Source organism: Protomyctophum bolini (assembly GCF_963924005.1).
Source record: "Protomyctophum bolini genome assembly, chromosome: 3".
NCBI lineage: Eukaryota > Metazoa > Chordata > Actinopteri > Myctophiformes > Myctophidae > Protomyctophum > Protomyctophum bolini.
In genome coordinates this window covers 43,152,986-43,167,783 of record NC_137864.1, presented here as the reverse complement: position 1 = coordinate 43,167,783, position 14,798 = coordinate 43,152,986, and the positions used below count along the sequence as shown (strand labels likewise).

The 14,798-nt window shown below is 43.9% G+C and overlaps 1 protein-coding gene across 1 annotated transcript; it reads right to left on the bottom strand.

Annotated features, from left to right (window-relative positions):
- Positions 1–1,450: 1,450 nt before the first annotated feature.
- Positions 1,451–14,185, bottom strand: LOC308311124 (uncharacterized protein). The gene is made up of 4 exons (XM_080757668.1): positions 13,568–14,185; positions 11,605–11,708; positions 10,527–10,638; positions 1,451–6,399 (listed from the first exon to the last, which is right to left on the bottom strand). The coding sequence occupies exons 1-4, from the start codon at positions 13,884–13,886 to the stop codon at positions 5,363–5,365; spliced, it is 1,572 nt and encodes a 523-aa protein (XP_080613794.1). The 5' UTR covers positions 13,887–14,185; the 3' UTR covers positions 1,451–5,362.
- Between the last annotated feature and the right edge of the window lie 613 nt (positions 14,186–14,798).

Sequence of the window (14,798 nt, the reverse complement as noted above, 5' to 3'; positions counted from 1 at the left end):
TTAAGTTGTAGGATAATAGGCCATGCTATCCTCCTGTAGAAGGCCAAAGTAGACTCACTTTCAGCTTCACCCAGCTGATTGCTGCTCAGATGATCAGCTAGGGGGGTGGCTGTTAGATACCGTTCACACAATTGCAAATGAATAAATGAATGAATGAAGCTGTGGAAGATAAACAACCTAACGAGGCATGGTTTGTCCTCTGTAGTCTGTTAAAAGTGACTATACACTGTACCTGTCAATCAAACTTACTGTAGCACTGGCGCTAAAGTTATGACATTTCTAAAATCTGTAGTATTTTCTGAGAGCAATGTGACAAGAAATTAGTTCATATACAGGATTTATCTCGCTAGTTCTACTGAAACTCTGTGAACCCCTCGTTGCAGAAGTTATTGTAATATTTAAAGTCCTGCTTATTATTGAATGCCTCAACAAAGTCCACACCCACAACACCAGAGGGAGTTCAACAAACCATGTGTGCAACCCAGATTGGGCACAAACAAGGGACTAAATTAATTTAGCTCCTATGCCACCAAAATGTGGAACGCCCTACCAACAGTCATTAAGACATGTGAATCCCTTGACTCCTTCAAAACCGCTGAATCCCCCCACCCCTTTTTACACTCACTGTATGTTTTTGAGGGGCGCTAGCCCCTCCTATATACAGGTTCAATGTTTGTTTCTTTGTTAATGGCATTTAATGTTTGTGTTGGCACCGTTTGTTTTACATCACCATTACATCAACTAATCAACATTAGTTATACTTTAATATATTAGCACCACTCACTTCACACAGGTGTGATCCCCCCCCCCTCCTTTTTACCCCCTCTATGGTTTCCTATTTTTTGGCTATATATAGTAGTGTATATTTGTACGTCTCTTATGATGAATTGAAGTGTAATGCTTTATGGTGTCGTCCACAGTTAACAGTCTTGTATTGAGTTGTGCTTGAAATGTACTGTAATTCTCCAAAGCTGTTAATACATTCTTCAATCAATCAATCAAAGCCTATAAGCAGTCATGAAGCATCAGGGCATTAATGAATGCGGTGTTACTATGCATTGTGATCTTGCAGATCCATTATCAGCTGTTCTTATTGATGATGGGCAAAAACACCTAACTCCACTTGAGCTGGACGGTGTTAATGGTGAAAATATGACACATGCAAGTATCTGACAATATATAGTCACAATACCAACTTTGATGAGGCAGTATTGCTTTGTTTAAAAAATAAATAAATATATATAAGGTTTTCCTCATTTCCTGAAAGAATTTCATTTCATTTTTTAAATTAAATTGATGAAATCTTCCCTATGGGCAGGGAAAGGAAGTTCCAGATGAATGGTTCCGGCCTGATGACTACAAAACAATGACTACAACATGACGCAACGATATGATCAGCTCCCGACCAGATCATAAACCTGAAAAGCTAGTCCATAAAAGAGTCATGGTGTCTTCAAACCGTGTATATGTTTAATAATAATAGCCATACATTTTAAACACTATAACATGTCATCAAATAATACTAGAAGGCAAAAATGTTTTCTGGCTGTGAATGCTACAGCTAGTGCCGAATATTTCCATACAGCTACACACAAACACTTTTGTTGTTTTTTTCTTTACATTTATAAAGTCTTTAATGATAAACCATTAATTCAGACAACAGCATTCTTGACCCCCTCAGGTTTTAACCTTGAAAATGTTGGGGTAGAGAGCCTTAACGTTGAAAAGACAAAAGGAGGTTGTACCAGTTAGAATCAGACTGATCAACATGATGGAGCCGACGACCTGCCAACGGCTGCACTCAAACACTTTTCTGATCACACACACCGACAGTATTGTCCATTAAAATGTCAAATTATCAAATCCAGGCAACAGGTCAGGAGGAATAGCTCAAGAAAATTTACTTTTCTTTAAATACGTTTCTCTAGCAAAAGTAGTACGTGGTGTCGTGTATGGCCTCCATCATCTGGGATCGCTGCGGTCTGGAGATTAAAGGTGTCATCATTTATGAGTGAAGGATTATTTTTTTGAGTGCACTTTGGCTGCCTTCTCACAGGAGTAGAGAATACAAAAAAACTGAAAAATAAACCAAAGCGATATCTGTTCTGTACAGCCCAAATGCATCACCTCTGCTGCTACTGCTGCAATTATATTGAATTATAAAGAAAAAAGGGGTTTCTTTCAATACAGTCATTTATGCCAATTCCCTGATTTCCCCCAACAAACAACAAATGTGCAACGTTCTCCCTACTGGCCGGTCTTTACACACTGATGGCATGGCGGTGATACACATGGAATGGCTTGTTGCTTCTTTTCACCTGCCGCCAGCGAGGAGTTTCACATGCAAGTGAGGAGTTTCGGTCATTTTAGAGGTCCTTGACATGAAGAAGTTTGAGAAACACTGCTCTATTCCTCACAGTTCAACACAGTTCGACAGAGCTTCCCTTGACCAACCTGTACAAGTTGCTGGCGGCGCAGTGACGACAAAGGAGTGTCCCCCTCCCTCCACGGAACGCGCGGCCAAGCCCCGACGCACCACGGAGGATTCAAACCCCCCGTTACCCTATAATAGTCTCTGTTGTGGTGGTGGGTTGGAACTTTACCCACCAGAGCTGACCCTGTACGGCACAAATATCGATTTCAGTTAATCTTCAAGTCTTACTTGAGACATTTATACGTTAACTCACCTTCCAAAAAAACAAACAAACAAACAAACAAAAAAAGGACAATATCCATGTTCTGGAAGTAAGGGGTGGAGTAATCACCAGTGACAATATGGATATTAAAATATTAGAACAAGCACATCAGGATTTGTTCTTAAGGCATAATAAAGATATAAAGTATACTACACTATCTAGTGTGATGTACATACATACATACATACATACATACAGTAACCACCAAACCTACTGAACTGCTATGGGAGTGTGCAAAGCCAGGAGCGTTTTCACTGAAACTGCCCCACAGAGATGGGAGTCACACTACAAGATTTCATGAACCAAGTAAGAAAGCACCGAAATGTACCGTCTGTCTCACCGGAAATGTCAAGGGAACGCCACAACTTACAGTATGTGAGCTGAATGTACACGATGGCCCGACTGGAGCAATATCTTAACCCATTTTGGGCGGGAACCCCTTTTGGTGTTAGCACTATGTTATGCTTTAGCTATTTAAAAATAGCAGATCTACAAGCTCATAGCTACGAGCTTGTAGGTCTGTTATTTTTGAAAAATCGAAGAACCACTGACATAGACACATAGCTTTTTCAGAAAACTGTCAGGATGTAGAAAACATTTTTAGAATCTGATCTCAGGTCAGAATATCTTAACAGCAGGATATGATAACGTAAGTCCGTGAAAATATGGAATGTCACAGGTTCCATCAGCCGTCACGTCATTATAGCGTCCTCGTAGGTTTCAATGTGCTCTTACTTTACAAGTCAAACTGTACCATCAAAGAAGGGCTTTCCCCGTCCCAGAAATCCCAATTGGAAACACATTTTAGGAAGTCACATTTGAATCGCATTCTAAAACCACGTAGGGATGTGGTTCAAATTTGATTATTTAAAATAAAACACTTTCCACGTGTTTTATTTTATTTTTTTGCTGTTCAGACTTAATAAACCGATCTGATGTCAATCAGATATGGTCTGCAAGTGTGAACACAGCCTTACACACTATCAGCTGGCAGTCAACATAAGGCCCAGTGTGCAGTTGACCACTAGCAAGTACTAGATAGTAGGAACACAGTGCTTACAGGTCAAATCCACTTGTGACTTCACTATATGAAAAGGAAATAAATCGGCGCCTTTTTGTCGTGATGAGCACGTATGATGGAGTCATACATTTCTTTTTACTGTGGCACCCACTATGTCACACTAAATGCATTTTGCCATTGACTGAAAAGTTTGTACGGAATAAATGTCTCCATAAAAAGGTCCATAGACTTGGCTGCCACATGACGTTACAGAGGGGCAAACACAAAGCCATGTGTTGGAGCGTCTGGCACCGCTCAAATAGGCTCATGTCCTATTATCCTTTTCTACTCAAAGAATATTGGATGGCAATAGTAGTCTGAATAAAAATAAAGACTTTCTTTAGCATGCAATGCACATTTTTGTAGAGCATCAACAGACTTTTTTCTTCTTCTAAACTATGGAAACGACTGTACATCTAACAAAATATTGCAGGCAGCACTGTCTTCATCTGAAGTAGTTGTTGTTATGCAGCCATAATAGTAATAGTCCAAAAAACGTATAGAGCCTAATTCTAACAAACTGTAGCACTCTTTGAACCATCACAGACCAGAACACAATGTTGTTTTCTTTAGCAATGTCGACATGTGCATTTTTGCTGAAGCTGAAATGCTTATAACCACACTGTGTTGACTACAACATCTGAATTCACCTTTATAGCAGAACCTTTGTATCTTAAAAATAAATTCTCTGCAAAGTAATGAAATCTTGTAGTGTAAGCTGTCCTTAAACCGAAGGGAAATAAATGCACATCTAGTTTGCATCTGGTTTTAGTGGTCAGTCTGATATAAACCAAGGACAGAATTGAAGGGACACAGCTCATTGAGCATGTTTTACTTAGTTTGTAGCATTTCCAATTGTTTGTTTGACTATTAATATCCAGAATACACAGAAGTGTAAACTTACATAGAATGTTAACTCACTGCGGTTATGTTTTTCTTTAAAAACATCAAAACCAAGATGGTAGAATATCTTCATTCTGACAGTTATCATTTGTGTGTTCCACGATCTGCTATTATTTTCCGTGTCGTACATCTCCAAAAAGAAATTTCTTTGTTAGGATAGGATGGATTCCATTTTTACTGCACTCTTTCGAACACTAGATGGCCATGTTTTCCAGGCCAACTAGAACAATGTTTGTGTCTCCGGAATAATCCACACTAAAACAGAATTCACTGATTAGAACTACTTCAATGAACAAGTGCTTTATCTTTCTTCTTTTTTTTCGAGGGGTTCAAAGTTTGATCTGTTCATGTTGTCACAACCTTGGTTCCCATGTCTCTATCATAAGGAAAGAGGTTGCTTTCATGCTCACAGATATCGTCTACCAACTCAGACGTCAGACCACATCGGTGAGACGTGGGAACTCTGTTACATACAGGGTGATGTGGATTTCCCTTTCGCCGTTGGCGTAGTTAGCTCCGTCCTTTACAAGGAAAGCCGGTGGCGCCGGCTCTGCGTCTCTCTTACCGTTACCTGATTCATACTGAAGATTGTGCACAGGTGGCATGCATCGAAAATACGAGCTCATACAAGCTCGTAGATTGGCGCGCGTCACCCGCACGCAAACTAACCATAAAACCAAGCCTCTCTCTATCTCTCTGGGCCTTAGAGGCCACACTGCGACTGCTGCCGGTGTCGCCGCACGCTGCACATCTGGCTGAAGGACTGTCCGCAGCGCGCGCAGGTGTAGGGCTTCTCCTGCGTGTGCACGGTGCGGTGGCGCTTCAGGTGGCTGGAGGAGATGAAGCTCTTCCCGCACAGGGAGCAGTGGTAGCGGCGCTCGCCGGAGTGGATGAGGAGGTGCACGCGCAGGTTGTTGGGCTGAGCGAAGCCCTTGCCGCAGTGCGGGCAGCTGTAGGGCCGCTCGCCCGTGTGCACGCGCTGGTGGAGCTCCAGGGCGGCCGCGCTGGGGAACACGCGGCTGCACACCGCGCACGCCGCCGGGTCCTCGCCGCTCTCCGACTTGAACCTGAACGGCCGCATCTGGCCTCCCGCGGGGCCGGCGGCGGGGGGCGGGGCCGACGGGAGGGCCAGGGAGGGAGGCGGAGGCGCGGCCGACGCCATGTCGAACGAGGCGGCGAAGGCGGCCATCTCGTGGGCGCCGCCGGGGAACAGCATGGCGGGCGGGCCGGCGGCGTCCAGGTTGTCCCCCGCCGCCCCTCCCCCCCCGCCGTGGGACGGGAAGGCGGCCGAGGGGTGGCCGCCGCCCACTGCGTCCACGTTGCCCAGGCCCAGCTGGGCCACGGCGAACGCCGCCCCCAGGTGGCTGACCCGCTCCTGCATCCAGGCCAGGTCCAGACCCAGGCTGTTGAGGCGCTCGGGGCTGGGCGCCGAGGACGACGACGAGCCGCCCGACAGCTGGGACGTCTGGTGGTCGTTCTCCGTGGCGTCGTCGTCCTCGTCCAGCTCGGCGTCCGGCTTCAGGGCTGCGTCCGTCAGGCTCCGCCCCGACACGGACGAACCCCCGGCGGGGACCAGAGCGCAGACGGGCTTGGCGTGTTTGCGTTTGGCCCGTGGCCGGCAGGTCAGGTCCATGGTGGCCTCGGCGGACTGAGGGGAGGTCTGCGCTATGGCCGACACGGCGGCGCTGGTGGTGGAGAGAGGACTGGCGTTGCTGTTGGCCTCCTCGTTGGCGTCCAAGTCTGATGGACGAGAGAGAAACAAACCGTCAGTGTGTGTGTGTGTGTGGTCACCTAGTTCTCTCTTTTAATTTAATCTTAAAAAACTTTGTCTTATTTCTTAACCACTTTTTTTTATCCATTTTGATCTGAGAACTAATTCAGCAAATGTCTTCTAAATCTTGACAGTTTTCTATGTTTCTATATCAGTGGTGCTCAAACCATTTCATGTCAAGGACCCCCAAAATTATATGTAATTGGCCGCCAACCCCTATCTGACAATATCTATGTTGTTCCAGGGTGAATCAAATATTTGAGTTAAAAACGTTTGCTGGGAAAGAACATAATTATATTTAAAGGTTTGCACACATTTTCACGATTTTTCAACAGCTAAAGATTGAAATAACGGTTAAAAGTGGTTAAAAGCTCCGATCTACAAGCTCTGCTATGACCTTCCCTCGTTCATTAATTCTCATTCGTTCATAGAATGCTACGAATGGCACTAGGTGTCACATGGACGGATCGTATCAGAAGTGTGGACCTCTATGGGGACCTGCCACGGGTCACAGACAGACCTCTATGGGGACCTACCACGGGTCACAGACAGACCTCTATGGGGACCTACTACGGGTCACAGACAAAGACAGAGAGAGAAGGATGAGGCTGGCAGCGCACTGCGTCAGGCACCCAGGTAAGGTAAGGTAAATGTATATTATGTATATAAAAGCGCCTTTCAAAACAAATGTTACAAGGTGCTGTACAATAAAATCAAATAAAACAAGAGCATCACATAGATAAACAATAAAATGACACAAAACAATAGTACAATGCATTAGAGAAGTACACAATACATAATGTAGACAAAATTACGAACCAAAATGCTTACAAAACAAGTGGGTTTTTAGCAGCTTTTTAAAGACCTAGAACGTGAGGCAAGAAAATTGACCCTATGGGAGCCAACCCGGGGCAAAGCCAGGAGGGGAAAGAAGTGTACCAGGCACCTATGTAGACGGTCACTGGGACACTGCAGAGCTCAAGAACCTGATGTTGGATAGCACATTGTGGAGGACAGCGATCCAGGAATCCCGAGTTGGTGTTGGCTAGACCTCACTCTCGCAGAAACTAAACTAACTACTAACATTCATTCTCCTTGGAAGGTGAACCGAATCCCTAAGCCTTGCATTGACAATGACATACCTTGTATGCACCGCCCTAACCTTTACTGTGCACACAACATAACTCATGTTGGCAGATTGCACTGTACTGATTTTGGTGAAACCCATGGCCTTTCCTAGCTAGCTACAATCAACTTTGCTTAGGATTTTTTAACCACTGCATCATGAAATGTTTTAACTCAAAGCCATATCAATTACAAAGTATTTAAATGCGCTTCCGCACAAAATACAGAAATGCAACAGTATAAGTACAACTAAAGCATGAAAACTTACAAGCAAAGGCTCTTCAAAGCACACGTGAGGAGGAAAAGGGCAGAGGAGAGCTGCACACTTGGAGACACTACCAAACTGATCAGAGTTTCAGGTGTGCTGGACATCAATTGAGCTGATCTACCACAACTGAACTGGCTTAACACTAATTACAGTGTGTGTGTGTGTGTGTGTGTGTGTGTGTGTGTGTGACGTGTGTGTGTGTGTGTGTGTGTGTGTGTGTGTGTGTGTGTGTGTGTGTGTGTGTGAAAATTGTGTCATAGCAGAAACAGCATTAAGAATGAAACACAGGATAGATGCAGGTAAGACTGAACCTCATCCCCACTTTTATCTCCATCTCATAAAGCCTGGAGAATAACTATTGACTACCAAAATGATCAAACTGGAAGCACAGGAAATGTACATGGAGTGAGTGGTATATGTTGTTGGAACGTTGTCGCCCTAGACTTCATGTCCTTACGTTTGGACACTTTCAGTATAGTTACTGTCCAGCTTAGGTAGGAATTAAGTCAAGTGCCAAACCAAGATAGATAAGAATACAGGATACACAGTCTACTCTACATAGAGTCTATAGACATAAGCCACATAGATCAGGGATCGGCAAGTACTGTACGTTTGGCTAGTACACCATTGGATGTGGGAAAGAACACAACCTCTCGCTAATTTAGGACCTGGAAGATGCAACAAGCCACCTTAGCGCTATAATGCTATGACATTTAATTAAAAACAAATGACAACCGAAATAGAAATGTGTGCAGAATCAAAATGTACAGGTACATACATACAGAATCATTTATGTGCAGGCCACTTTGGCCTCCAATGTGGAGGAAGAGAAAGAACATCCGCACACTAGTTTCTAGAGCTCCATGAGACTTACTTTATTTATTTTTTATAAATTGCAACGTTTCAAGGTCTTCATCAGGCAAATAGGCCTACTAAATAAGGCACACTTTGAATGTGGCACATGGAAAGTTTAAAAAGAACATTTAATCTGCAGACAAACAGTTACACTCTCTTTTTTTTAACAAGAGCTCTTTCTTGGTTCAAGGTCTCTTCTTAAAACAGAGAGAAACAATGTGTTGTTTAAGCCAGACATGTGAAACGGTTTTGGTTTGTTTGTTAAGAAACGTGAGAGTACGTTTTTTATCCAAAAAGTCGAAAGAGGAAAGTTGACAGTTAAAACGTAATATTCAAAGAAATCCTACTCGGTTGTATCAATGTAAAACCATAGCTGTCCATATCCTACATGTCCATATCCATATCCATACAGGTAGAAAACTGTCATTCCCTGACGTCATCGCTAGGGACACATGCAGCCAGGCATCAGTAAGCAGGAACAGGGGATGGCAATGAAGGACCGGGAAGTCTGGGCGTAATATTGTGAAATCCAAAATGATGATGATGACATTTGTGGGACTGTCAGTCAGATATTGTACGAGCCAGATATTATGACTCTTCCACTGACATACTGTAGATCTTGGAAGCCTGCATCTATGTAGCTTGTGTCTATATATACTGTACCAGTGTTGTTTTTGGCAGCACATTTTGATTTTAGTTTTAGTCATAGTCTTTTGAAAAGTTTTCATTTATTTTTAGTCACATTTTAGTCACCTGGAATGTGTTAGTGTTGGTCTAGTTTTAGTCGACTAAATGTCATGAGATTTTAGTCGACTAAATCTACAGTTGATTTAGTCGAACAAAATGTGTTTAGGCGGGCCTTGAAGCCGTCGTGATGACTGTTTTTTTTCCACAGATCTACAAGCCCACAACTCGTCGTGCTGCGACGCGTTGTGGGCTTGTAAATCGGCTATTTTCAGCATGCAACCAAGTGTTAAATGACTTATACTGGATCTCTTCGTCGACGAACATTTTTCGTCTTAATTTTAGTCGACGGAAACAACACTGTACTGTACCCTTGTACTGTAATGTCTCAGTAGCCTACAGTATATGCACATTATGTATTGCACTTTGTATGCCTATTATCTTACGTATCTTTTGGGTTCAGCACCTATAGAATCTGCGTACTGGTACTTCCTTTTGGATTCTATTTCTTTTTGCAGTAGTACCCTGTACTCTACTATCTATCTACTATACTGTATACCAATTATACTGGGGACCCACATACAATATCGTCACGGCGCACAGGTTGAGAATGGCCGCTATTATCATCATTAGGTCCTATAAACATTTGATGGATTCAGAATCTTTTTATTATCTTGAAAAATATTTTAAAATAGTTCAACTAGCTGATCTACATCCACACATTATGATCTTGTAGATCGGCTATTTTAATAATAGTAATAATAATAGTAATATATATATATATACATAAAAATGTCAAATACGTGCAAGATATAGCACATGATGATATGAATCTAGGGGCACATTTCCTAATAATGATGACTCAATGAGGTAACTGGTACACTTACCCTTCTTGAGATTCTATTTCCATTTTCTGTGGAACTTCTTAACCTCAGACTTCCCAGTAATTCTGACAACATTGACACACTTCCACGGAACAAGTGCACAGACGGTTCAGTTCACTGTTCCGTGGCTACGTTACTAAATGCATGGTCAGGGACCACACGCAATACCTTCACGGATCACCATTTGAAAACCCCTGACCTCCTAGACAATGACACACTGGACTGGCTTGCTGCAACGGAGCTGAAGGTTTAAGGACATACGACAGAAGAAGATACATACCAGAAGACAGGCCACACTCTGCTCGTATGTTGACTTCCACTTTGAGGTCCAGGTTGCAGTCGCTTCTCTCTACTTTCTCCTGCTTGACGAGCGGCAGCGCCTGATCGTCCTCCTGTTGGGATGAAGGCCAAGAATCAAACACATCTGTCTGTCTGTCTGTCTGTCACATCTGTCTGTCTGTCTGTCACATCTGTCTGTCTGTCTGTCACATCTGTCTGCCCCCCATTCACAACAGCAGACTGAATAGCATTTATCCCATTCTGGCCTGAGATCAGATTCTAAAAATGTCTTCTACATCTTGACAGTTTTCTGAAAAAGCTATGTTTCTATGTCAGTCGTTCTTCGATTTTTCAAAAATAGCAGAGCTACGAGCTTGTAGATCTGCTATTTTTCAATAGCTAAAGCATAACATAATGCTAACACCAAAAGAGGTTCCCGCCCAAAATGGGTTATAAGAGTGGTAACAAAAGGTTTGTGATCAAACAGCCAGAGAGGCAACTGTAAATATGATATGATAATGACAGACGCAAACTCGTCCAGGAGCTCTGTCTGGAGGGATGCTCGTTTTAAATCTATTACTTCAGGATAACTGAGGTGCAAGACCTGTTGGGCCAGCAATCCCAGGACACAATTTATCGTGATTGGTTATTTATTAGTAGTAAGCAATGTACGACAAATACCAGCTCAGTGGCCTTGTGGTTAGAGTGTTCGCCCTGAGACTGGGAGGTTGGGGTTCGATCCCCGGCCGGGTCATACCAAAGACTGTAAAAATGGGACCCAATGCCTCCCTGTTTGACACTCAGCATCAAGGGTTGGATTGGGGGTAAGTCCCTGCGACGTACTAGCGTCATGTCCAGGGGGTGTACTTTATACATCAAGCTGCCTCACGCTACAGAAACAGGAGATAGGCTCCTGCCCTATGGGCCTCATGGCTCGGCAAGGCTACTTACTACTAACCAATGTACGACAAATAGAAGGCAAGGTATCATCTGTCTTACTTGGAAATGAATAGTTAGTGTATAACTAAAAACAATACACAATTAAAATAAAAATAAGCAAAGCCCATATCTGACTTCACCTTCGCCATGTGTTGGAATGTCTGGATGTCCTCAGAGACGACAGGAAGAGGAGGAGCCACCCGGGGCTGATGGTCTTCTGTCCCTGGGAAATTACCACAGGATGCTGCAGGGTCCAAATAAAGTACAGTGCTGGACTCATTACAAAGACTGTAGGGTCCAAATAAAGTGCAGTACTGTCATTACAAAGACTGTTTGTTAGGTAGCCCAAAATGAACAATCTTCAAATACATGTGTACATGTGAAAACGGATTTTCAACTCCAGTAAAGCCTATAGTAACAGGTTATACTCCAGTTAAACAGTCAGTAATACCAAAGGAACAGTATTTATCCATTCACCAAGCAGCTCAGAGCAGAAGTGCTGATTCATATTCTGTTTAGCCCTGCCAGTACAGGTACAATAATAACGACATATCAGCTAGACAGCAAGCAAGCAAATAGTAATGTCTTAGACTTCTATCTATCTATTTAATACATGGAATCTCTGCTCGTCTGTCTGTGTGTCCTTCCTGGGCATATCTGGGATGCTGTCCCACTGAATGGCCTCAAACCCGGCTTACAGTATGTGTATTGTGTCCCATGTGTCCCTGGGGTTTGCACTTGCCCAGTGGTAAACCCCCCACAAATGTCTGTATCTGTCTGTCCCGGCTGGGACTATATGGAGGACGAATTGCTGGGTGTTTGGGAATAGGGCAGGCCAGAGCCATCTAATAGAAGAGTTACGATATTGAGGGGGCAGAAACCGAGCGCTGTTCATGCAGCCTGGACTGAGACAAGCTGGAGTTTGAAATACATTGTTTTCAACGAGGGCGGCGCAAATAAGAGCAATTTTAGGCATGTGTGCAACATGCCAACTGTTTTAAAGTATTGTACAGTGACAACTTAAGTCTCTGTAATGTTTATGTTGTACGATTACTACAAAACAATCTAAAATAAAGGGATTTAAGATCATTAAAGTTGGGCTGTTGTTGCCTGGGTCCAATGCATTTCTGCCTACTTCTGGTCCAGGACCTGGGAGCCATTTAATGCACGATTGTGAAACTGAGACCATGTTTACTTTGATGTAATAAAATGTGTGTATTTGTATCTTCATACTCCTCTCATATTCCCTTCGAACACTGTGGGAGGGTTTTAATTTAAAGCTATTCATTTGGTGTCCAGATTTTTGGTTTCACAACAACGTGCCTATGCATAAATGTTTAATTAAATAAAATATGTGTGCCAAGGCCATTTACCACATTCAATTTAACCACCTCTATGGTAGATGACAGCTGAGAGAGAGAGAGAGAGAGAGAGAGAGAGAGAGAGAGAGAGAGAGAGAGAGAGAGATGGCCATGTGCTGTCAGCATCCAGCTGGGTGGACTAGGATTTATACTACATAGTAATACAGTGTCGCTTGCCAAAAAGAACGGATACAAGCTAGACAGTAACTACTAACTTGTGTGCAATCTGGCGCCGAGCAAACCCTGGCTAACAGGCTAGAAGCCGTTATTACTTAATAGCATAGCATGCATCATCTATTTACATTGTTATAACCACTTAGTTACACCCTCTCTAATGGTTAGCAAAACGGTCATGCAGGAGCAACTGGACTTGGTCTGCTGCTTTCGTTACCTTCTTCTACATACCAAAACCTCTTCGCCATAAACACAGCACTAATACAAGCTCATAAGCGTGTATAGGCTATTTCTGGCTAATGTTCCACTCAGAATAGGGCGTGTGGTTGGGGTTGTAGGGTTCGTTTAAATTAAGTGCCTTAATGTACAGACAGTGTCAGTCGACATGCAATAGATATGTTCCTAAAGATCATAGAGCATGAACTCCCATCCAATCCATCCCTGTCCATCCTAGCCCCTTTCGGGACACTTGGTTACCTTTTCTGAATGTGAAGGTAAAGCCCCGAAAGGGGCTACCATGATACCGTCCATTCATCCATCCATCACAAATCCATCCATCCATCCATACCTTCTGGCGGCCTGTTAATGAACACCGCGTCTTCCCGCTGCTGCTGCTGCTGGCTGCCGCCGATGCCGCCGCCGCTGTTGCGTCTCCTCATCTTCCTCTCGTAGCTCCTCATCTTCACGTCCATCTCTCGCAGCCTGTGCCGCAGGGCGTCGTTCTCCTTGTCGCTCTTCTCCCTCTCCTGGTCCATCTGGGAGCGCAGCGCCGCGTAGCCGTCGTCCACCAGCTTACAGATCTCCACCACCGCCGAGTTGGCCAGGATCTCGATGATGGAGGCGATCTGCGCCTGGAAGCCAACACAGTCCGCCATCATCAGAGACATTACCACCACCAGCACCACTACTTCTGTTCATGTGCAGCATGCACGTACAGTGCGCAGCACACAGACACTACACACATATACACTGTTGTTGTTGTTGTTGGCTTTGGCGTGCGCGGACGGGACGGCGGACGGCGCCCAGACACGGACGATCTACATGTAACAATGAAGCTGATCGGTGTGCAGTGATTGATGTGTCGACCTGCTTGCAGATCTGTTGTCTGTCTGTGTGTTGTTGTGGTTGGATGCTTGCTTGGTTGGTTGGTTGGCTGGTTGGCGGCGCTTCTCGGGGGTGCGAGACAAGTCGCCGTCTGATGACGTCAGTTTGTTATTCAGCATCATTTCCAAGTAGTGCAGCAACTGGTACATTTTTGCCAATAAAGAAAGAACGGCGACTGTAAACATAAAGTCAGAGTCGATTTTATCAACAATATACCGAGATATATGCTTACTAAACTTGTTAGTGTGGGTGCAATTCCAAAATAAGTGCAGCATTTGTTGTCTCTGCTGGGTACATTTCACATCAACAGTTCACACAGATATCTTCTATCAAATGATATATAATTATTTTAATTGCATGGTAGAGGATATAACAAAACAACTACATAACTAACTACATCTGATTCTCTAAACTATATTTTTGGTAGGACACTGGTTCTCCAGTTCTCCAACTGCTTATCCGTAGGCTAGTTGGGTTGCGGGGGCAACAGCTCCACCAGAGAGCTCCAGACTTCCCTCTCCAGAGCAACATTAGTAACTTCATTGTGGGGGGAGGATGAGGATCCCGAGGCATTCCCAAGACCATTTTGGAGATAAATTCCTTCCATCTGATCCTTGGTCTGCCCACGGGGTCTCCTTCCAGTGGGCCGTGCATAAAGGTCCTCCCTCCATCTGATCCTTGGTCTGCCCGAACCA

Excerpts from the sequence above, each read along its gene's own strand:
- LOC308311124 (XM_080757668.1), bottom strand. The coding sequence starts at position 13,886 with ATGTCTCTGATGATGGCGGACTGTGTTGGCTTCCAGGCGCAGATCGCC. Across the intron at positions 11,709-13,567 it reads CATTAACAGGCCGCCAGAAG|CATCCTGTGGTAATTTCCCA; the intron begins GTATGGATGGAT and ends TGGACCCTGCAG. Across the intron at positions 10,639-11,604 it reads CATTCCAACACATGGCGAAG|GAGGACGATCAGGCGCTGCC; the intron begins GTGAAGTCAGAT and ends TCATCCCAACAG.